Source organism: Solanum lycopersicum, chromosome 7 (assembly GCF_036512215.1).
Source record: "Solanum lycopersicum chromosome 7, SLM_r2.1".
NCBI lineage: Eukaryota > Viridiplantae > Streptophyta > Magnoliopsida > Solanales > Solanaceae > Solanum > Solanum lycopersicum.
This window is the reverse complement of record NC_090806.1, coordinates 62150041-62173434: the sequence shown is the minus strand read 5'-3', so window position 1 is coordinate 62173434 and position 23394 is coordinate 62150041. Positions and strand designations below refer to the sequence as shown.

General features: G+C 28.7%; 2 protein-coding genes across 2 annotated transcripts; one reads left to right on the top strand and one right to left on the bottom strand.

Moving 5' to 3' along the window:
• Positions 1–11956: 11956 nt before the first annotated feature.
• Positions 11957–16781, top strand: LOC101264534 (probable tyrosine-protein phosphatase DSP4). Its single transcript, XM_010325549.4, has 6 exons — positions 11957–12429; positions 12528–12621; positions 14987–15044; positions 15139–15182; positions 15273–15454; positions 16458–16781. Exons 1-6 carry the CDS (start codon positions 12119–12121, stop codon positions 16477–16479), a joined length of 711 nt encoding a protein of 236 aa, XP_010323851.1. The 5' UTR covers positions 11957–12118; the 3' UTR covers positions 16480–16781.
• A 1734-nt stretch (positions 16782–18515) lies between these two features.
• EFE (1-aminocyclopropane-1-carboxylate oxidase) lies at positions 18516–20226 on the bottom strand. Its single transcript, NM_001246999.1, is given in 4 exon segments — positions 18516–18846; positions 19193–19526; positions 19633–19859; positions 20084–20226. Coding segments are annotated over 4 exon segments (951 nt in total). The 5' UTR covers positions 20189–20226; the 3' UTR covers positions 18516–18561.
• Positions 20227–23394: the final 3168 nt, after the last annotated feature.

Genomic DNA, 23394 nt, shown 5'->3' with positions numbered 1-23394 from the left:
TAATGCATTATCTTTACTTAGAAAATATTAAGAAAAGCCATTAGATAATTGAGTGTTGTTTAATTTTCTTTATTAATAATATTATTATTTATTAATATTTTTCTTTTGTTATTGTATTCTTCGATTTTTCTATTACATGTTTTTTATTTTTTTGTTTATACTATTTTATTGCTGCTATTGCTCTTTTTTTCTCAATATTCTATAGCTTTTATTGGAGCCAAAATTTAACGGAAATAACTTATTTACCCTCGCAAGGTAGGAGTAAGGCTACGTTTACATACATATTACGTATCTCCACTTATATATAATGAGATTATATGGATGTGTTGTAGTTTATCGTCTCAATTTATTTGGTATACTTTAATTGGAATAAAATCTTTATATATTTGTTTAAAACATATCTTCACATTTATATAAATTTATTACTTTTAAAGTTTATAATGTTAAATATGTCATGATATTAACCGTAATTAGTTAATCTATTGTTATGTATGTCGCTTTCTGAAATTACTTCATTTCCTCTTTATGGTCACGATTTTGACAGTCACCAATTGCATATTTTTATAATACGTAAAATAAATAAGAAGTGTTTTAAATTATAAAATATTTGGAGTTTTAGTTATCTTTTGAAGTTTGAAATCTTAAAGCATTACAAGACGATTTAGTGGAAAAGTACTCAATTTAATAAAGATTTAACGAATATCACTCAAAATATAATTAACGATTGTTGTTTGTTTTAGAGTAAAAAAAAAGATTTTTTTTCTAGGCGTGTGATGTGAATATATTGACCTAGTGCCTAGTGGTAAAGTTGCTTCCTTTTTAATTATTACGTATTAAATCGCCAAAAGAAAATAATTATATTATCTGTCTTTTAATTCTGTATATGGAGACGTGTTAGTTAAGAAATATAGGTGATCTAAATCATAAAAATGTCTAAATTAACTCTTTTCAAAAAACATGATTAATTGCAACAATAAACATTAACTTAGAAAATAATAATTTGTAAAATTTAACTTCTTAATTTTAGAGCGTCAATTTTTAAAACAAATTTAGTTAGTTGAAATTGTTAATATTTGAACCAAAGGAGCCAATTATCGACCACATATTCGTACACTATTCTGTTGTTGAAAAATATGAATATTGAAAGTTGATGATATGATTTTTGGATCTAATTATGACCAAGTTTTCTGGCAAAAAGATTTTTTCTAATCTCTTATAAGTAAATATTTTTTGCAATTAAATGTTTCACAAGCTTTAAAATTCACATAATTAATTTTACAAAGATTGACTAATCCATAAAAATAACAATAACACTAACTAGCTATTCTTTAATATAATATTTTCACAATACGTAAATAATATGCTCACTTCAAGCATGAATATATTTTACAATTTAAAATAGTGAATTTTGTTTTAAATTATTTTTTCACCATATGTAAATAATATGCTCACTTCAAGCATGAATATTTTTATAAAATTTAACATAGTGAATTTTGTTTTAAAAATCTAAACTCATTACATCAGGTTTTTCATTGTTAATTTTTTTTGAAATCCTATTTATTTATTTAGGAATTTAGAAATTAAAATTTTACAGAGATCTCATAACTAAAATACTAATTTTAATTTAAAATTTTAAATTTCATGTTCAAACGTTTAATATCTTGGTATGGTAAATTGGAGTATGATTGAGGTAGGGTTACAATCTACTCTAATGTATAAATAACAAAAACAGTTAATAGAACATCATTCTTAAAAAAAATATATTATATATATAAAAAATAATCATATGCATATTAATCGAATGTATTATTTGTAATTTATATATAAATAATTAATTTTAAAATTTTTAACAAAATTTCTGATCCTACCGTAAATAGAGAGGCAGCATTGGAGATTTGAACAGTAGCCCTTTTATCTGCAAGTTGTGAAGGGAAAGAGGACCTACCGCCTGCAGCTTCCCGTCTCCATCGACAAACGGCCACCAATGTGCTTGCCTCGTCATGCTTGAATCGGACCATTTCAATTACGCTATTATTATTCTCGCGTTTAAAAAAGAATTAAATTTTGATTTTTTTTAAAAAAAAAATTTAATAAAATTTTTTGAATGAAAATAACTATTTATATAAAAGTATCTGTTGAAATTAATTTTAAGAATTTCAGTATTGATTAGTAACACATATATTAAGTCAAAAGCTAAAAACTAGGTGATGAGTTTTTTTTTTTTCAACTTAAAAATCATTTTATGTTGACCAAGTATGTTATATTTTTATCCTTAATTCTTTTATTATTATTATTAGAGCAACTTTCACATGTAACAAACATAAAATTCATATTTATATGCTATAACAAAGTTTGCATAATTGCACTCCATAGCAAACATATAAATGTATATTTCGTTGTACATATACAATGGAAGCGAATTGTATAACAAGAAGTGTATAAAACAAGAAAGAGAAAAAAACTTGGGCAGAGAATTGTATAAAATGAAGTGTATAAAACCAATTGTATAATTATAAGCGTATAGAACGATTATATACTTGTATAAATGAGAAAGAGAGGAAGGCAAAAGAGACTTGGGCAGGAATATGAAATTGAATCGAATAGTATAAAATGAGAAAGAGAGAAATTATTTACAATTTGAATTTGTATAAAACGAGAAAGAGAGAAAGACAAAAGAAACTGAGTAGGGGAGTATTTCTATTGTATAATTATAAGTGTATAGGACGAAAATATATGTATTTGCATGTGTATATACAATTTTTCTTTTGCTTTATACAAACAGAAATGCAATTTATACATTTTGTTTCTGTTTGTATAAGTGAGAGAGGCGAGGGTAGCAAGCGAGATTAGGGAGAGTGGCGAGCGAAATCTGGGAGAGGGGGAGAGAGGGGAACAAAAATATATGTATTTATACAATTTCTTTCCGCTTTATACAAATGAAAACGTATTTTATACACTTGTGTTTATATAAAAAGTGAGAGGAAGAGAGCGAGAGATGGAGCGAGAGAGGAGAGTGGCGAGCGAGAGTTTAAAGAAGAGATGTGACTGACAAACAGTTTGCTATGTGACACAATTAAATCAAAGGATAATTATAACAATTAATTTCATTTATTAGTATGCCATTATATATAATTTTCTCTTTTTTTTATTAGTATTATTATTATTATTATTATTATATTATTATTATTATTATTATTATCATTTTTATTATTTTATTATTATTATATTATTATTTTTATTATCATTGTTGTTTTTATTATTATTATTATTATTATTATTATTATCATCGTTTTTATTATTATTACTACTATTATTGTTATTATTTTATCATCATTATTTTATTTTTATTATTATTATTATTATTATTATATTATAATTATAAAAAATTGTGATGATAAAAAAATTTGTGAATGATAGGAAATATTATTACTTCATAGATGTAAAATATAAATTAATTTTGTTTTAATTTTTTCAAGTATAAAAATCTTAAATTAATCAACTTTTTATCATGTTAACAGTTTTAAGGGTATTTCAAATATTTTGATGAAATTTTTTTTTACCAACACTTATTTATCAAACACATCAACAACTTTTTTTTAACTGAAGTATTTTTATCCAAACACATAACTATTTATTTTAAAAAGAAATTTCAGCAATTTCAAATATACTTTTTAAAAGTTAATTTTTTAAGTCATTCAAACGGACCCTTAGTTTCTAGTTTAGTTCTTTATAACAATATACCTCAATCTTCCTCTTATGTTAAAAGAGGATTCACCGCTCATACATAATTAAGAAAAATCATTTTATTATAATTATATAGTATAATTTTTTGATAAAAAATATTTAATTACCTTAATTCATTTAACTCCTCTCTGCCTACATTCTATTATGATGTTTAATATCTGAGTTTAGAAAATAGAAAAATATTAAAATAGGAATAAAGAATAAGTTTACTATTAACAGGGGACAAAATATCCCTTAATAAATTAAATTGCATTATTTTGTACTTGCTAACGAAAGAGAACGTTGAAGAAAAGCATGAAGCACCGTTGATGTTGATAGCAAGGGCATTTAATTAATGATGTTTGCATAAGAAAGTACATATGTCCTTTTGGGCGTTAGTTGGCCAACTCGAAATATTTAACTCATTTTACTTTTATTTAAATGTCAAATGGATTTTTCACGTCATATTTATGTATTATCACTTGACATTTATATTCAAGAGAAAAGGGTCAAATATGTCCCTAAACTATTCAAAAAGGTCTAGATATACCTCCGTTTAAAGTTTGGTGAATTTATACCCTCGCCTTTCAACTTTTGGTCTACATATACCCTTATGGGTGTTAGTTGGTCAATTCGAAATATCCAACTAATTTTATTTTTCTTTAAATGCCAAATGGATTTTCCACATCATTTTTATATATTATTACTTGACATTTATAATAAAGAGAAAGGGGTCTTTTATGCCCCTAACTATCCGATCTAATTTTAAAAAACATATACGACCCGTCTTTTAAATAATCTATACAACTCGACCCTTTTTTTTAATTAATCTATATGGGTCGGATTAGGGCATAATTGAACCATTTAAATGGCGAACACTATCGTGCTCTGATTGGAACCGCCGAGGAATCAATGGCACGATAACTGAAGGAAAAGGAAGTCGAGGTTTGAAAAGCGTTTTGGTGCAACGCAGAGCTGGAGGCGCAAACCTGGCAGGCAAGGGCTAGAGCAGAGGAATTCACCGCAACAACGTTATAGACACAACTGCAAGTTGCAGCACGCGATGATGATGTAAATAACAGAGTAATTCACACATATATGAGTCGGATTAGGGTCATAATTGAACCATTTAAAAGACAATCGTATATGTGTTTTAAAATTGGGTCGGATAGTTAGGGCATAAGTGACCTCTTTCTCTTTTAATATAAATGTCAAGTGATAATATATATAAATGATGTGAAATCTCATTTGGCATTTAAAGAAAAGTAAAATGAGTTGGATATTTCGAGTTGATCAACTAACACCCATAAGACCATATGTAGACCAAAAGTTGGACGCGAGGGTATAAATGGACCAAACTTTATACGGGGTATATCTAGACCTTTCGAATAGTTTAGGGGCATATTTGACCCTTTTCCTTTGAATATAAATGTCAAAGAATAATACATAAAAATGATGTGGAAATCCATTTGGCATTTAAATAAAAGTAAAATGAGTTGGATATTCTGAGTTGACCTACTAACGCCCAAAAGGGCATATGTAGACCAAAAGTTGGACGACGAGGATATAAATTGACCAAACTTTAAACAGAGGGTATATCTAAACCTTTTCAAATAGTTTAGGGACATATTTGACCCTTTACCCTTTTATTTATTCATGTTTAACTTACATAATTGGTATATTATTAAAGAATTATTTTTGTTTAATCATATTTATTCAGTATTAACTATGAAGAAATATAATTTGATTTAACTCTACACAAAACTAACTCATAAAAAAGGAATTATCCGAATTCATATGTAATTCATACTATTTTTTTTCATCTCAACAATGTGATACTTATGAGTAGTGTTTTAAAAAAATTTGTTGGGACTCGCCTCGGGGCTTTCCCTGGGGGGACTGTGACAAAACGCTTTGAAACTCAACTGTGAGACTTGGTTCTGTAAGACTTACACCCTAAGCGTCCGATTGTACGCTCTAAACACGTCCAACGCCTAACGCTCGGGACTCGCCTAATAGTTCTTAAATAAAATTATGTGTTAAAATTATTGGTTAATATTATTGATCCTCGTAATTTTTGAATAATTGAATGATACTTAATAATTTTTTAATTTATAAATATAAGAAGATTGTGAGTAATTCAAATAACGAGTCGTAGTATGGTATCTTTATTATTGGGTAACATTGTACAAGTAATTATTTAGTACGTAACATTTCTTTTAAAAATATAGTGAAATTTTACTTTTTCACTTATCATTAGTCTTCATAGTTTTGTCATATGTCTCAAAATTATCACATTTTGTTTAGCTATTTGAAACTATTTTGATTTTTATTCATGATAAAGTGATGTTCTTATTATAATGTAGTAAACTTTATTGATTATTTTCTTTTAGGTGGTAAATTGTGTAGTATAATAAAAAACTACTTTTAAAAGTAATGATTCTTTTATTATTAGAAAGTTAAGATAAGATTATTTTATACTAGGATAATCATGTTAGGAGTTTTGTTTTCTATCAATTTCCTTAATTATATTTGTAATTATCTCAAACTATTAATGTATTCTTTATAATTTTATGCTATTATACGTATCATTACTATATTGTAAGTTAAAAATTTAAAAATCTGCAAAACTTATACCTCACGTTTCGAAATTTACGTCTCACCTTGTACTAAATAAAACGTCCCACCTCACGCCCCAACTTGTAAAACACTGCTTACAGGAATCAATACTCATTTTGACTTGCTTTTTTATTCTCCTGGTTTACATTATTTCAACATAGCTGGAATATTTAGCAATATTCAAAATGACATTTTTTGGGGTGCTCATTGCATCAAACAAAATAAAAAAGGAGAAAAAGAAAGGCAGAAAAGCAAAAATTGTAATAGCCAATGTTACGAAAAGAATCTGTCATTGGAAAAGTCATCTCTGTGCACTAATAATTGAGATATGTGATTCTTATGCATATAATTGGCCAATATATATATTGACCATATATAGATAACATTTTAAAAAAAAAATTATTTTGTGTATTGTATAATTGAGACACTAATTATGTGTGCCTTTCTTTTTTCACCTTACAAGTTAGTGAATTTAAAATTTATTGATCTAAAACTAAAAGTAATAAGTGATGAGACTTGAGCTTATTAATTTGTGAAATTAAAAGAAAGTTTTATACCATTAATATTAGTTGTGAAAGATAACTAATTAAATTTTTCATTTTCATAATAGTAACATAATGATATAAAGTTAGTTGCGTGAATTTTTTTTTCCCTCTCTAATTGACGATTCAAAATTTGAATACTCAAAATTTAAAATTAAGCAGACGTTTGATCATATTTTAATATGAAATTTGAATAAAAGTAATTTTTATTATCAAAATAAAATATGATATTTAAAAAATTAGACTTGTCTTTGGTCATAAATATGTAGGTTTAATTTGATTTTTTGTTAGTAATATCTTTTTATTATTTTTTCAAATTTTTAAAAATTAAAAAATTCAACTTAACATTTTTAAGACTAATAAACCTGTTCCCAAGTTCAACTTCAAAAAAAAAGGTCCAAAATTCTTCATGACTAAAACATTCCCTCGGAGGTGTATTCAGAATTTTGACTAGATGGGTGCATAATTACAAAAAAATGTAACTTTAAATATAAATTTAATCAATTTGACTTTTAGATTCTTAATATGAACCATAAAATTTTTAAAATTATAGGTTCAAAATATATAGTACTACTAGTTTTAAATTTTAATACACACATTCGATTAAATTATATAAAAAATATATAGTGCTAATTTTTTAGGAATTTTCAATGTAACACACTTAAAATTTTTGAAAGATTAAAGGGAAAAAACAAAAACAAAATCAGTTGAAACGTCAAAAATGACTGATAACCATTTGGAGAAGTGTTACTCAAAAATACAAAAATACCCAATCATTATTGTATTATTATATGATACTTTAAACATGAGCTCACACAATTACATTTAAATATTTTTAAAAATATAAAAAGCATGAGTTCACGTGAACCATAACACCTCTTTTAAACACGCCTCTGCATTCACTAACTTGTCAAACAATAAGGTCTCTTACACAAGTAATATCAATCGTCTAAGACATAGAGAATAAAGTGTTCCATAGTAACATTTGCGCAACAATTTTGTTTAATACTTTCTTCTGGCAGAAGAATTAAGAAAAATTAATCGAACCAATCAAATTTCATAATCTGAATTGATTTACATTATTTTTGAATAAATTCATGGTAAAAGGATCTGATATACCCCTCAACTTTGTCATTTAGAGCTGATATACCCCTTGTTATGAAAGTGCCTCATATATATCCTATTTGTAAACAAATGACTCACATATACCTTTTTCCTCTAACGGAAATGAAAAAATAATAATTTTCAATCTAAATTTTTATTATTTTTTCCTAAAAAATATAATCTCATATGAGTAAATTTAATTCTCGTCAAACATATCTTTTTTTTTGTTTCAATGACTAATTTATAATTATTATTTTGATAATCAAATTTATTTATGTTTCACTAATATTCTTGTAAAACTTATTGTAGATGACCAAATTTTTTTTCGAATACGAAATTAAATTACAATACACACAAAAAAATAGTTTAATTTTTTTTTCTTTAAACTAAGGAATGAAAGAAAAAAATAAAATAAGAATAAGAAACTCAAATAATTATAATAAAAGAAGTCAAAAAATAATTTATGTATGAAAAAAATTAAAATATACCTTGAACTTTTATAGAAGAATTATATATACCATTAAATAATTTTTAAAAAAAAATTATAAGTAATAAATATAAATTTAAAATTCCGTTAAATGAAGGGTATATGTGAGCCATTTTGTAACGGCAGGGGTATATGTGAGCCGTTTGTATAACGGTAAGGGTACATATGAGTCACTTTTATAACGAGGGGTGTATCAGCTCCAAATGACAAGGTTGAGAGGTATATCAGACCGTTTTTCCCTAAATTCATAGATTTTTATTTAGATTATAGCCGTCTCAAGTAATTGAAATTCTTTACTCTTTTATTGGAGTTTAATTAATTGGATTTAAAATTAAAAAATATTATAATAGATACTCTATCAAATAACATAATAAAACGTTTGCGAAAGAAATATTTTCTAATAACATATTTTTAGGTGATGCTTTAAAGTAGAAAAAAAAAAGAAAATTAATCGAATTATTCTGGTACAGAAAAAAATCAATATAATTTAGATAATTTTTAGAAAACCTAATATTATTTATAAATCATAAAGTATTAAAATGATATAATTTTTTAAAACTAACCAACCAAACCACCACATTGAGACCCTACTCTCTAAATTGTCTATGATGTGACAATTATTTAATTTATGTAAATTAAATACTCATAGATATTATACCGTGTTATTTTATCTAATTTTATAGATAAAATATTTCTTTCTGTTAAAACTTGGGCTTGAAGGGATAGTTGACAAATGACAATTACCCAACGCGTGATCACCACGTTTCTCATCCCAATTACTTTTTCTAAAAAATAAATAAATTGTTTGATATTTAAAATTTATCGAATTAATCAAATTTGCATGTACCATAAAAAATTGAAAAGATCTTATTGTTTATTGAGTTTTGTTTAGTTTGATAGTTCAAAAAGACATGATCAATTACTTTTTAAGATACAAGTTGAATTTGGCGTTTGAAAATTAATTAAATTCGTATTGAGTATTGTTTTATATCAAATTAGGAGTTGTTTGGGTCAATTCTAAAGCAAAAAGGTCATGGTAAATTTTCTCACACTTTAGAAAATGCCTTAGGAATTGGCTATAATTTGTTTCACATTTACTTTACATTTTAAAGTAAATCCTAGTAATTCACAATTAGCAAAAATAAATGACAAACTCATTCTTTAGAGACTCTTTAATTTTAAATAATTTTTTCCATAACTATAATATAATTTTAACAAAATTTCTGATAATTTATTACAAATTATAGCAAATTAAAATTATTAATTAAACTCGAATTAAGCTTATTCATACCGTAATATATACATTAAATTAATATACACATAATATTTAATATATATACTCGATGCGAATAAATTTTTTCTATCAAAAACTCTTGGCTTGTGGCAAGACAGGTTTCTGACTATCAATTAGGAATTGAAGCTTTAGGGTGGAGGCTATTATTTCACAATTTTTAAAAACAAGATTAAAGGATAAATAATATTACGAATGATTCGAGTATAACACAAATATTGTCTATTTAAGAAAAAAAAATGCTCTTTATTGAATTTATCTATTCTTAAATTTAAACGCAACATTTCTTTTTATTAATATTCAGTACTTACATTATAATTTTATTAAATTTGAATGTTCATCAAATAATATTAACGTTTTTTAATAAATATGATTCTATTTTCAAGGGACTCTAAAATCTTGGATTAAAGATAATTTTTTTTTTTTTACCCCTCCACCAAAAATTGTGACCACAAATCTCCTTGTTGAGTTATCGGTGTACATCCCTTTTTCTTATTACCTCTTATTTTCTATTTTTGACTTTAGCTTTAACTCTAACTTTGATCCGTGATAAATTTTTGTTATGAAGTTTTATGATAAAACTCTATAGAAGTTTTTAAAAGATTAGTGTTTTAGAAGAAAGAAAAATATGTAAATGATATTTCATAATAGGGAAAAAATCTTTTTGGCTAAAATTTAATCAGAAAAATATTTTATCTATGCTATTTTATTTTATTTTCAAAATATTTTATCTTTTGAATTTTAATATCTTTTAACTAAAAAATAAAAAATAATAATTTTATTTATAACAAAAAATACATTTTTCACTTTTTAATTTTCTAATCAAATTCTAATCAAATTTTTCTGTACATATTTCTTTGACTAATTACCTTATCCCACTCTAGTTCTAATATGTCAAATTCTCATACCATCTTCCCCATAACCCTATAATAACTTACCCCTATGTTCACCCCACTTTAATGTAAAGTATGAATAAATTATATGAAACTATTATGTAATAAAGTAATTACTTTCTAACTCCTTCTAAATTTATGTAAGTTTTTTTATTTTTTTCAGAGTCAATAAGTTTGAATTTGATCGAAAATTTACATAGTAAATTTTTAAATTTTTTAAAATAAAATTTATATATTTATAAAATACATAAAAAATATTATAAATCATAATAAATTAACAATTCAAAATATTTAAAAGATATATGAAAATTTTAGGGCAATTTTCACATATAGCAAACAAAAAATTCATATTTGGATGCTATAGCAAAGTTTGCATAATTGCACTCCATAGCAAACATTAAACTGTATAATTCGCTATACATATACAATTGTATAATTCGCTGGCCTAAATTGTATAATTCGCTGGCCTAAATTGTATAATTCGCTGGCCTATTTCGCTGCAATTGCATAATTTGTTTTGCATACAGTTGAATCGAATTAAAATGTATGTATATTGCATAATTATAAGTGTATAGCAAGAAGATATATATTTTTCTCACTTTATACAAAAACAGAAACACAATATATATACACTTTTGTTGTATAAAGCTAGAGAAAATTGTATTTTACTGCAATTGTATAATTCGCAATTGTATAATTCGTTGGCCTTTTTCTCTGCAATATTTGAAGTAAAATATTTGTAAATTGTATAATTAAGTGTATAACACGAAGATATACATTTTTGCATGTGTATATACAATTTTCTCTCACTTTATACAAAACTGAAACAGAATTATACACTTCTGTGTATAAAGCGAAAGAGGCGAGCGAGAATGGAGAGTGACGAGCGAGTTTTTTTGGGAGAGATATGCTGGCAAATTTTAGCTAATGTTTGCTATGGAGCACAATTAAATCAAACCCTAGCTATTCTATTTAATTTAGGTTATTAGTTTGCTATTATATACAATTTTCCCAAAATTTTATGATCAAAATTAAATTTATTTAAATTTTAAATTTTAAAAATATGATATAAATTGAAATAATTTTTTTAATTTATTGCGGAGTAATAAACACTAGAATATTTGAAAAGTAAATTTAAAAATTAGTTGAATGAGTGGATTTTCTTAATTTAGATGATCAGTTTATTTTTTTTTTAAAAAAGCATACGCATTGTCCATTTGACGTGTACTGAGTGTCCACATTGCGCAGCCACCGTGGAATGGCGCATTTTAACCACCCCACCCGCTATTTACCCCATGCCCCTAGAAAACTGTTTCCCTCGTCTAAAAAGTGACTAGTTTTTTTTTTTTGCGCCTATAAATTCCAAGTTCCAAAACGAGAAAGTTCCCCTGTAGTATCAGAATCTCCAATTCCACTCAATTTTCAAAAACCCCCCTCTCTCTCTCTCTCTTCAGTCACTATGAAACAGCACGCAACCGTTGCTTCCACAGCTGACACGTGTAAAACCATCGAAATCGCCGTCGTCGAGCGGCAGCATCACCGTTCTCAGCCGCTACCTCCTCCGCAATCTATCAAGCTTTCACCGGTCCCAACCGCCGACGATAATCCCTATGATTTTGAAGTTAATTACAGTTGTGCCGATGAGAACGAGGAAGACTTTTTCATTCCTCCTCTTAACTTCGCTATGGTTGATAATGGCATTTTTCGGTCTGGTTTCCCTGATGTAGATAACTTCTCGTTTCTTCAAACGCTTGGACTTCGTTCTATTATGTAAGTTAATTAGTATTACTATTCTGATAGTACTAGTTATTTAGCTTAAGTATTTCGACGAGAATTGATGAATTAGGGATTTTTTATTTTGTTGACAGATACCTGTGTCCAGAGCCATATCCAGAAGCAAACATGGAGTTTCTCAAGGAAAATGATATTCGCTTGTTTCAGTTTGGAATTAAAAATAGCAAAGTACGTTTGTCATTTTCTCTGATGTTGATAGATTTGCTTCTTTCCGTTGATTCGGTTGGTTATATATGCATAAAATCTGAAGTTAAAGTAAAATCATCACATTTAATATTTCAAGCTAAATATGGTAAATTCATGAATTGACTTGACCGAGAGGAGAGAGTGCCATTTTTTCAAGTTAGAAATGAGATGATGAAGGTTAAATGTGAGAGACGCACAAAAGTAATTGAAAGGATTTACAGTTCATTGTAAAAGAGAACTACGGGACAGTTTTTTCGAATATAAAATTTCGGCAGAATACATAATCTCTGTTTCCGTATTGTAAACATGATATGATGCTTGTTTATTTGTATCTGTACATAGTATACATGATTCTCCAAGACTTGATTTATTCATTTTCTGTCCTCATCGTATGATGATCTTCTGCTCAAGTCATGTGGAAGGAGGGAAGTAAATGACCGTGTCAATTTTTGGTTTTCAGAAGTTTAAGGAAAATTAATTTGTGAAGGGTTCGGATTGTGATGAAAAGCTGCACAATAATTTAATGTATTTTAGAGAATGCCTCAAGATGATAGGTCTAGAATTTGGCTGTTGCTGATCTTAAAGGCCATGGTCCACATAGAGTTTTGAGATTTAATTATTAGTACTACTTTCCAGTGATGCAAATAATGATCTAAGGATAACCACAAGCATGACTTTAGAAAAGAATCAGTACAAGTCTTGCTATGTTTATTCTTCTTTTTTTTCCTTTTCTGATTGTTGTTTTGATTTGCGAGAATCTACTTCTAAAACTCAAAACATTGTCTTTCCAGTCACATCCTTGTTTAAATCACCACCTAGTTGGCACCAGAATTACCTCTCTTAGTTATGCCCACTAGGAGTGTCTTTAGAAGGCACTGACTTTAAGATGCGTATTCTTTATCCGAATCAACCTTCAAGAAGATGTGTATTCTTTATCCGTATCTACCTTCAAGATTCTATGTCCTACTCGTATACCTCAACACTTATGTGTTTCGTAATCCTTGTATCTGTATAGAAAGCAGAAGATATGTATTAACTGGAAACCTCGATTATTGTATTCTTAGCTCTGCCTCGTGTGACCTTAGCTTAAGATTTTTTCGTATCTATTAGTTTTTGTTCTGTTGGTTATGCATGTCTCATAGTAACCATCTGTAGTAACATTAAGTTTACCCCTCGTTGAGAAGGTTTAGTCATGTCTAGTCATGTTTAAACTTGAATTATGCTTAAGTTGTAATTATAGCTTGGAAGAATTAATACCACATCATTGTTCCTATCCTGTATTTTGGACTTCTTATTCTCCGCATGTCGCTTGAGCATAGAGCACATGAATTTCAATAAATTAGAAGTAACAATACTTCCAAACTGGTTGTGAGTTGTGATCTGGGTTCATTGGATCCAACTTTCGTGTAGCTATTTTTATCAGGACTAACTAAACAGGATAGTCTTCTTCTTCACTGTGAAAAGAGAGATAGAGCATGACAATGGAAAGGTTAGGTGCAGAAACACAAGGCACATTGGCAATCACTTAAAAGTTAAAACTTAATTACAGACTTCCATTTCATTCATTTAACGAATTGGTAAAGCTTCTGTGTTTCTTTTGGATCTTCAAGCAGAGGTCAAATCATGTGTTGCTTGATCGTCGTCTTTCTATCTTAACATCTAATTGCTGAAGTTAGCAAAAAATTTCCTATTTCTTTTTGTCTTTCTATGGCTATTTGATTAACCAGCCAGTTGCTATGTGAGGTAGGTTGTTGGTTTCAGTCTTCTCTTGTCCCAGCTAAAATGTCAAAACTCAAATGTCTGTCTCAGTTATCGCGAGACAGACTACTCTATATTCCCGCATATCTGGTAAAAAATTATTCTTCAAAAAAGAACCTGATTCCTTTCCTTTTAGTTTGTTTTTATTACCTCATCAACAGCTATAAGAGTTACTGAAGATTTGCTTGAGTCACACTTTATTCCAGGCTTGAGATTTGCTTAGTGCGGCAATCAATGCGACATGGCCCATGAATCCATCTTGAGATTATAATAAAAAATAATTGGTAGTTTTTTAATTTGCTAGTAAGAAAAGGTTCAAAAATAGAAGAAAATAACTCATTTAACAGTCACTAAAATCATGCTGGAAATATAGAAAAGGGCTCAAATAATCTTGTTCTTTCTTTTTTTGGTCCTCTCCCCCGGGTTCATTGCATATTTGAGATATTGTAGAAGATTTTCGGCATGGTTCATTGGACTTCATTGATGTTAAAGGATTGATCACATCTGTTGGTGACCGAGAAGAGTATTTTGTTTTGTTCTTGTACGAAAAATAATTATTGGTGATTGATTTTTACAATTATGCTCTCAGGAACCTTTTGTAAATATTCCAGAAGAGAAAATTCGTGAAGCTTTGGGGGTTCTAATTGGTATGCTCTTTCAAATGCCAATACTAACTTTTAATCAAAGTGAGTTTAGTACTTCTATCTTCCTGTGCTTATGTCTTTAACCTGCTGCTCACAGATGTTCGAAATCACCCGGTGTTAATCCACTGCAAACGTGGGAAGGTGTGTAATATTTACTTATTATGTTGTAGCCTCAATTCCAAAGTAAGAGTACCTTACTTAAATTATACTTCTTTTTTGTCCATATTCCAGCACCGAACTGGTTGCCTTGTTGGATGCTTGAGAAAATTGCAGAAGTGGTGCCTAACTTCTGTGTTTGACGAGTACCAGCGTTTTGCTGCTGCCAAAGCAAGAGTCTCAGATCAGAGGTTTATGGAGCTTTTTGATGCATCCAGCTTCAAACAACAGTCACTGCCATTTTCGTGTTCAAAGAGGTAACAATCAATCAGTACACGTAAACAGGGATTCTGCTTCTTTTCTTTGCTGTGTTTAGCGTTCAATAAATTGGAAGAGTTGGTGACTTTTTGAAGAAGTTCATGTCGTTAATGAAGGAAATGGTCATTCTTTTTCCATCACAAGATCAATTAAATAAGATTTATGAGTATCTGCTTCTTGGAGAGCTCTTAGCTTCAGCTTCCTTGAATTGTCTGTAATGTGTTTAGTATAGATATATGCTTAGATTTCATTGTTAGATTCCATCACTTGGTAAAGAAACCGTTTTGTCAAATGTTGAGAAGAGTGTTATTTGTCATAACTACCAGGAGTAGAACTGGTTCTCTCCATCCAGGTTCGTCCTGCCAACTATGATTAGACCAAGGCGGCTACTAGAAAGTAAGTTGTACCGGTGATGCGACCTGGTTTCTGGTATCTTTGTGTAACTTATTAGTATGTTGTAAGCCTATCATGTTGTAACTAGGAAGGTCAAGCAACAAGTGCTCAATGGGTTAGAAGAGAAGAAACGAGACTCTTGTAGTTTTTGCATATTTCAATACAATCCTGTATTCGACTTAAATCTCACGGCTTATTTAAATTTACTAGCATGATATAAGCCATTTTCTACTTCATTACAAATTTGTGAGACATTAAGGTGCCATGATGATATGCAAATGTTGCATTTGATGGAATTTCCTCATAGTAGCCTTCTAAAAATTCTAGTTGTTGACATCGGATGATGATGATTGAAGAGTAAAATGATCAATTCACGATATATAGGTTGGTGCAGAACTTCAGATTTTGAATTTATCAATTGAAATATCTTCGAGGGGTAACTTGAAGAATTTTGTCGAACTATTTATTCAGCTCCAACTTAGTTGTGATGTTTCCCTTTAACTCGATTTCATCGTAGGTCGAAGCTATTAAATGAAACTATTGATTACTTAATCTAATCTCTAGTATCTAGACGTCATTGCTCTCACTTCATTCGAACTTCCTTTTCAGCCCTTTCACGGGAATCTTTTAATTTAGAATACGTACGAGACTACCAAAGCAAATGAAACTTCTTTCCCCGGAGCAGCAACTGAAAGAGAAAATACCGGTTTATTCATCTGCACCGGAAAAGAGCTAAGCCTTGCTGTACCAAAAATGGTACATTATTACTCCTTATATTTTATTATTTATATGGCAAATCATTTCTCAACATCTTAGATTATATTACTCAATTCTTCCTAATTTATATGAGACTTTTTCGTTTTCTGTAGAATCAAATAGTTTAAGTTAGATCGAGAATTTGTGTGTGAAATTTTCTTTTTTTTTGAAATAAAATTTATATGTCCGTAAGCTACGTGAAAAGTACTATAAGTCGCAATAATTGATAATTTAAAATGTTTAGAAGATCTATAAAAATATTATAAATAGAAATAAATTTGTTTGAATATCGAAATTCAAAAATGCCACATAATATGGAACCAAAAGACTAGTTAACATGAATATTGTGATAAGATATTCATATTAATCATTATTTTTAATAAATGGATTCATAAAACTTATGAATGAAGTGCTCAGAATAATTTCCCTCCTTCCTATAAATAAAAGTCGAATGTTGTGGGAAGAGAGTAAGTATTCCTTCATTTTTAATAAGAAGTTTCGAATTCGAGTCTTTTTGAATATAAAAATACCTTTTTAAAAAGAGTGTGAGTGTCGAACACAAAACGAAAATAATAAAAAGAAAAACAGAATGTACAAAGGTTATTCCCTGTCCCTTCACCCAGCCCCTCCCTTAAACAAACAAAAAAAGACAAGGAAAACGATTATTGATAATGGTCATCGACTCATTCATTTTGTCTTATGACGAATATACCTGCTGAATTAGTAGCCATTGTTGACAACATAAAGTTTATATGTTAAGATGATCTTGATGAAAATATTGTTAAAGAATTTAAACAATGAAAATCAGCTTTGTTCTTCTTTATCTTTTTTTCTTCTTTAAAATGATATTCATATATTTGTAAAAGTACTATAAGTCTTAATAATTGACAGTCAAAAAATATTTAAAAGATTTGTAAATAATTTATGATGAAATATAAACTTGTTTGAATCTCTAAAATTTGAAAGTGTCGAAACGGAGAGAATAGTTTGCTTTGAAGTGAAGTTGACTCATCTTATTAGTGAAGTTCATTTATATTCTTATTTCTCACTACTCAATTTATTTTTCCCACTATGTGATACCCACGTCAACTTCCATGTTTAATTATAAATTTCTACAACACTCTGACTGATGTTAGTTTAATTAGTATGGGTCAAGATTATAGGCTTAACTTTTTCATCATTAAAAAGACGTTGATGACAAAGAAAGTTTTATCCTTTTCTTGCATAAAAAGTAAACCGAAAGGATACTGATACATTACCTATTTTAATAGGGGGGTGGGGGGGGGGGTTGGGGGTGGGGATGACACAATGAAGGTGGAAAAAAAACTTATTTTCTTTATTTCTATTAGAATTTTTTTTTTGTCATTTTAAGAAATTATTTTTTTATGCAAAACATTTTCAAAAATTTTAACCAACTGAATACGAGAAAATCAAAAAATGTTTTCCTTCTATCGAACACACCCATAGACCATAGTCTATTGCAATTTCCACAATAATGTGCAACTATTTTTCCTTTGGCTAATTATAAGGGATCATCATTCCTTTCATTTTTACCTAATCCTTTTTAAATTTCTCTGTTCCTGGTCTCATCTAATAAAAATTTTCATAATACACTTGTCCAACAACAATATAAGCGGGCGTTTGATCATTGTTTTATTTTAAAATTTGAAACAAAATATTATTTTCAACGTACAAATGATATTTGAAATTTGGTCATACTGAATTTCTCAACAGTGAATTAAGAATGCTTAAAAATTAGTAACTTGTAAAAAGGAACAGGACACTAGCAATCATTTGTACTATAAAGTAACTTTCATTTATCAGATTATTTTTTATCACAAGCTTTAGAACCCTTTAAAATACCACACAACAATCACACACACATACACCATCTTTTGTATAATTATGTGTTTAATTAGCTACGTTTGTATAACTTCCAAGAACATAATAATTTTCTTTAAGCACTTGCAATTTGATCAACTAATTCCACATTAGCTTCCATAGCCTTCATTGCTTCAAATCTTGGCTCTTTTGGCTGAAACTTTAGTCCAGCATATAACTTCATGTAATCATCAAACACGAATTTCGGATAAACTTGCTTGCTTTCCTCAATTAGAGATGGTGCTGGATAGATCACCGCGTCATTTCCTGGATTATAAAATGATGCTAGTGACATCCGAGTCCCATCTGTTTGTGCAATCACTCTGTGCATCACGCTCTTGTACTTCCCGTTGGTAATCACCTGTTTTTATAACATTTCATAAATACCCTTTTTAGTACTCTCTCCGTTTTAAAAAAGAATGACTCTATTTCCTTTTTAGTCTGTTTAGAAAAAAGAATGACCCCTTCACTTTTTTGGTAACACTTAAACTTTAACTTTCCACGTGGCATGTTTAAGATCATGTGATTAAAGGACGTTTTGATACATTTGACAGAACTTTAATTTAGAATCACGAGATTAAAAAATCTTCTTTCTTTTCTTAAGCTCCGTTCCAAGTCAAACTAGACATCCTTTTTGAAACAGAGGGAGGAGTACTACTTTTAAGTTTTAGTGAGAAAATCACACACACTTTCAGTGAATCTTGTACCTCAAGCTGGTCACCAAGGTTAACCACAATAGAGTGGCGCATGGGAGGAACATCGATCCATTGCTCGTCTTTGAGGAGTTGAAGGCCACTCACTTTGTCATCTTGGAACAGAAGTATGATGCCTCCTGCGTCTGTATGAGCGCGGAGTCCCTTGATCAAATCGGGCTTAGGACATGGTGGATAGTTGCTAACTTTAGTACCGAAATTGGGACCTTTTGATCCATAAAAGGCATTTTTCAAATAACTTTTTTCAAGTCCAAGATTTTCACAGAGTAAGTCAAGTAACTCCTCAGCCAACTTCTCCAATCTTTTAGCAAAATCTCTCATCACCTCTCTGCATCATTTGGTACAACATTATAATTAGTTATATTGTCAGTGTATATAACTTAAATTTTGTGTTTATTTATTATATATGCAATATGTAGGACACATGTATGTACCTGTATTCTTCGTCAAGATCGGGTACTTGAGAGATATTAGAAGTAGGAAGATGGCGCAAGAAGAAAGTGCTTTCCCAATCTAAATCAGTAACCTCAGCTTGCACAGCTTCAAGTCCCTTACTTGCTACCAATTCCTTAAACCTCTGTTCCATGCACTTCTTGTAATGTCCCTTTGTCAATTTCTCCACAGTGTCCATTACTTCATGTGGAATCCCATGGTTCACCAACTACAATGATCACATGAACATATTAAGAAAAAACATCTATGTACAAAGATTAGAATATTTTCTGTTTCATTTTATGTGTCTTAGTATGACTCGATGTAAAGTTTATGAAAGTAAATATTGTCACGTTGTAGTCTTTTAAGTCATGTGGTAGGATGTTGGAATTACAGAGTTACTCAATATAGAAAGTGACGTTGTATGTTTATGCGAAATGTAATTATTATTACCTCAAAGAAGCCCCAATTCTCACATGCATCTTTGATCATTTCCATGGTTTTGGCTCTCTCATCTCCATTAAGATTTTCCAAGTTGATAATTGGGAAGTTCTCCATCTTAATTTTTCTTGGTAATTAAATTATATGATGTGAATTATACAAGAGATTGAAGAGATGAATATTAAAATGTTTGATGAGAAAAGAGTGATTCTTTGAAAGGGTATTTATAGGAGAAGAAATCAAGAATTTAGGAATTATATAACTAGTGGGATTTTGCTATTTAATTACCTTATTTTTGGTCCTACAATTCTTTACATTATTCCAAGTCTCACAATGCCCCACCCAAGTCCCAACCCCCCAAAGTCCAAGTCCACTTTACAAGAATTCTGGTCACAGTTACTTATTGGACCTTCTTACCCTACACACAAGTGGGATTAATTTTGGAGCTAATTAAAGATGTACTATTGGAAAATGACCAATTTTTTGGTGGCTAAAAATGATTTTCCCTTTTATCTTGACCTGTATATATATATATTTAATATAAAAAGGGCTTTGTCTGAAGAGGCTGCTCTAGTGAAAGCTAATTTGATGATATTGTTTCATCTGTTATTATAAATTTCTTGGTTCAGAGTCGGACCAAGTTGCCTCACACTTGAAAGTTTTTAATGTCGGACGTGACTGAATCTAAAATTTTTAGAATATGAGTGCATCATCAAAGAAAAGAAGGAAAAAATGTATTTTAAGTGAGAAATCGTTCCCTAATTTTCTAAGTAAATTCAATCAAGTGCATGATTGTACTTAGCACATTGCACGATAGGCGCCAAGCTAAGACTTGAACCTTATTGAGTCTCGGTTCTCATCTTTTTAGATTACTGGTTCTGAATTAATTATTTGTATGTATTCAAATAAAATTCTAAAATAAAATGCATGATTTGAACTAAAATTATTGAGTTCAGTCGAATCTATCTTAACGCTCCCCATATATCTTTCATATGAAATTTCTATCCGTTGACTTGATTAATTTTTTCTTGTTACACAAATTGTAGTGCAATTTAGTGCAGAACTTCCATGTCTTCTAAATTTTTCCCGAGTTAATGAAACTAAAAGTTTGCTAAAACATACGGCGTGTAGAAGCTATCTTTTAATTGAACGAAAACACTAGGTGATTGCTTTTTATTTTTCTAACTCTAAATGAGAAACGTTACTTAGTACTTAGTACATGATAGGAGATAACAAATACTGATGAAGTTGCAATTGAGGCTTGTGAGCTACTCGATATTACAATCATAAAAAAAGAGACATAATTTTAGAAATCTTCCCTAAGATTCCGCTTCATCACTATACTCTCTCTTGTATTTTTTTTTTAAATCAAATCGGAAAAATTAACAATAAATACATAATTTATTTTATCATATTCTCTAAAAAAAATTTATAACTTGAAAAAGTTACACATACCCTAATCTCTCGTATTCATGAATACATCACCTTTTACATGATGTATATATCAGGACGTAATACATCAGTTTATGCGATATATCAATTGGATACGGTCTGACTCATCACTATACGCGATGTATCGGGACGTAATACATCACTTTATGCGTTGATTCAGCCGGATACATTTCTAAACGCGATGTATCCGGACGCTGAGTGATGTATCTAAAATGAACCGGTTGAGTGTTGTGTCTAAAATGAAAATGTGATGTATCAAAAGGTTGAACAATATATCTGAAATTGGACGCGATGTATCTAAATGTTTTGGAATATATTCGAATTCCACAAAATTTAAAGAATTTTTGAAATTTAAAAAAGAATAAAAATATGATGTAATTAACTTTTAACACTATGAGATTCATATAAAATTTCCTAGTATATTACGCTAACCACTCTTAATTGATTTTTTAAAATAACAATTCAATTAATTTATTTACTATTAATGTTATTTTTTGTTATTGAAGTCATTTTCTTTGAGGGCGGCCATGTGATCATTGGAAATGCATTTGACATTTTAAAAAATTAACAATGAATTTGAGGTAATTATAGAGTCTGCAATCACGAGTTCTAGTTATTATATTCTTAAGCCAAATCTAGGCTTAATTAATTATCTTTGACTAGGACGTTTGAATTTTCGACGTATCATATTTTATATTTTTGTTACTTTAGCTATGTCATTCCATTTAATTGTTAATCAACAACTTTACCTAATTAACTAATCGTTGAATTTCGTACAGCTAATAAAATCTAAGCTGATGAAATATGCAGGCTAGAACAAACTAATTATTCCCTTCGTCAACTTTTAATTATCACGATTTTCTTTTTTTAGAGTCAAACTATAAGAACTTTGACTAATATTTTACTATGTATCTTTTCATCATATTAATCTGTAAAAAAAAATTACAGTATAGTACTTTTCGTATAGTTTTTTAATATTCAAAATTTTAATTTAAAATATCAAATTAATTTGATCTAATTTAATTTTAAAAGCTATTTAAATTAACTTTCGAAAAGTGCAATATGACAATTAAAAGTGAACCAATAAAGTATATAAGTGCATCAAGACATCCATTTGGCGATCTAAAGCTTTGTCCTTTAGATATAATTATTTTTTATAATTTTAATACGTAAACGTAATCGTTTTAGTCATGACTTAAATATTGTGCTTTGTCTAGAAAATTATTCAAAAAAATAAAGTAATCGTACAATACTATAAGAGGAAATAAAAAATTCAAGTGGTTAATCTCTATCTAAATTTAAGTTGTCAAATTCAATGCACATGAAAAATACGAATTAGCCACCTTTGGACTACATGCCTAAGGTTTTTTTGCACCTCTTGATATTAATTAAATAGCAAATCATTAATATGTTAGAAAACGAATTTTGAAAATTGTTAATATATGATGAATTTCAAAAACTTAAATAATTTTTTTCAAACTTTTATTATATTTGATAACTATAATGTATAAAATATGTCAGGTTTATTTAGTTATCAGGAAAAAAAAAACTTCTTTAGTCCACTTGCACTTTTAGTTTTGAATTTTGTAAATCTAGTACCTAAAGTTTTATTGATCATTATCACTATAAAATAAGCAGGAGTATCTATCTATCTATCTATAAATTAAATTAAATAAAATAAATACACTTAATTTTACCACCAATTTATGTGGTTTAATAAAAGGGTCATGAATCATAGTGGATTAACTATAACATGCCTCCTCTCTCTCTCCATTAAGTACACTTAGTTTTAATCATTGTAACTAAAGTACTTAATTAATCATGGTTAGCTAAAATTTCTAAATTTCGAGAGGATAGAGAGTTGTTGAGAT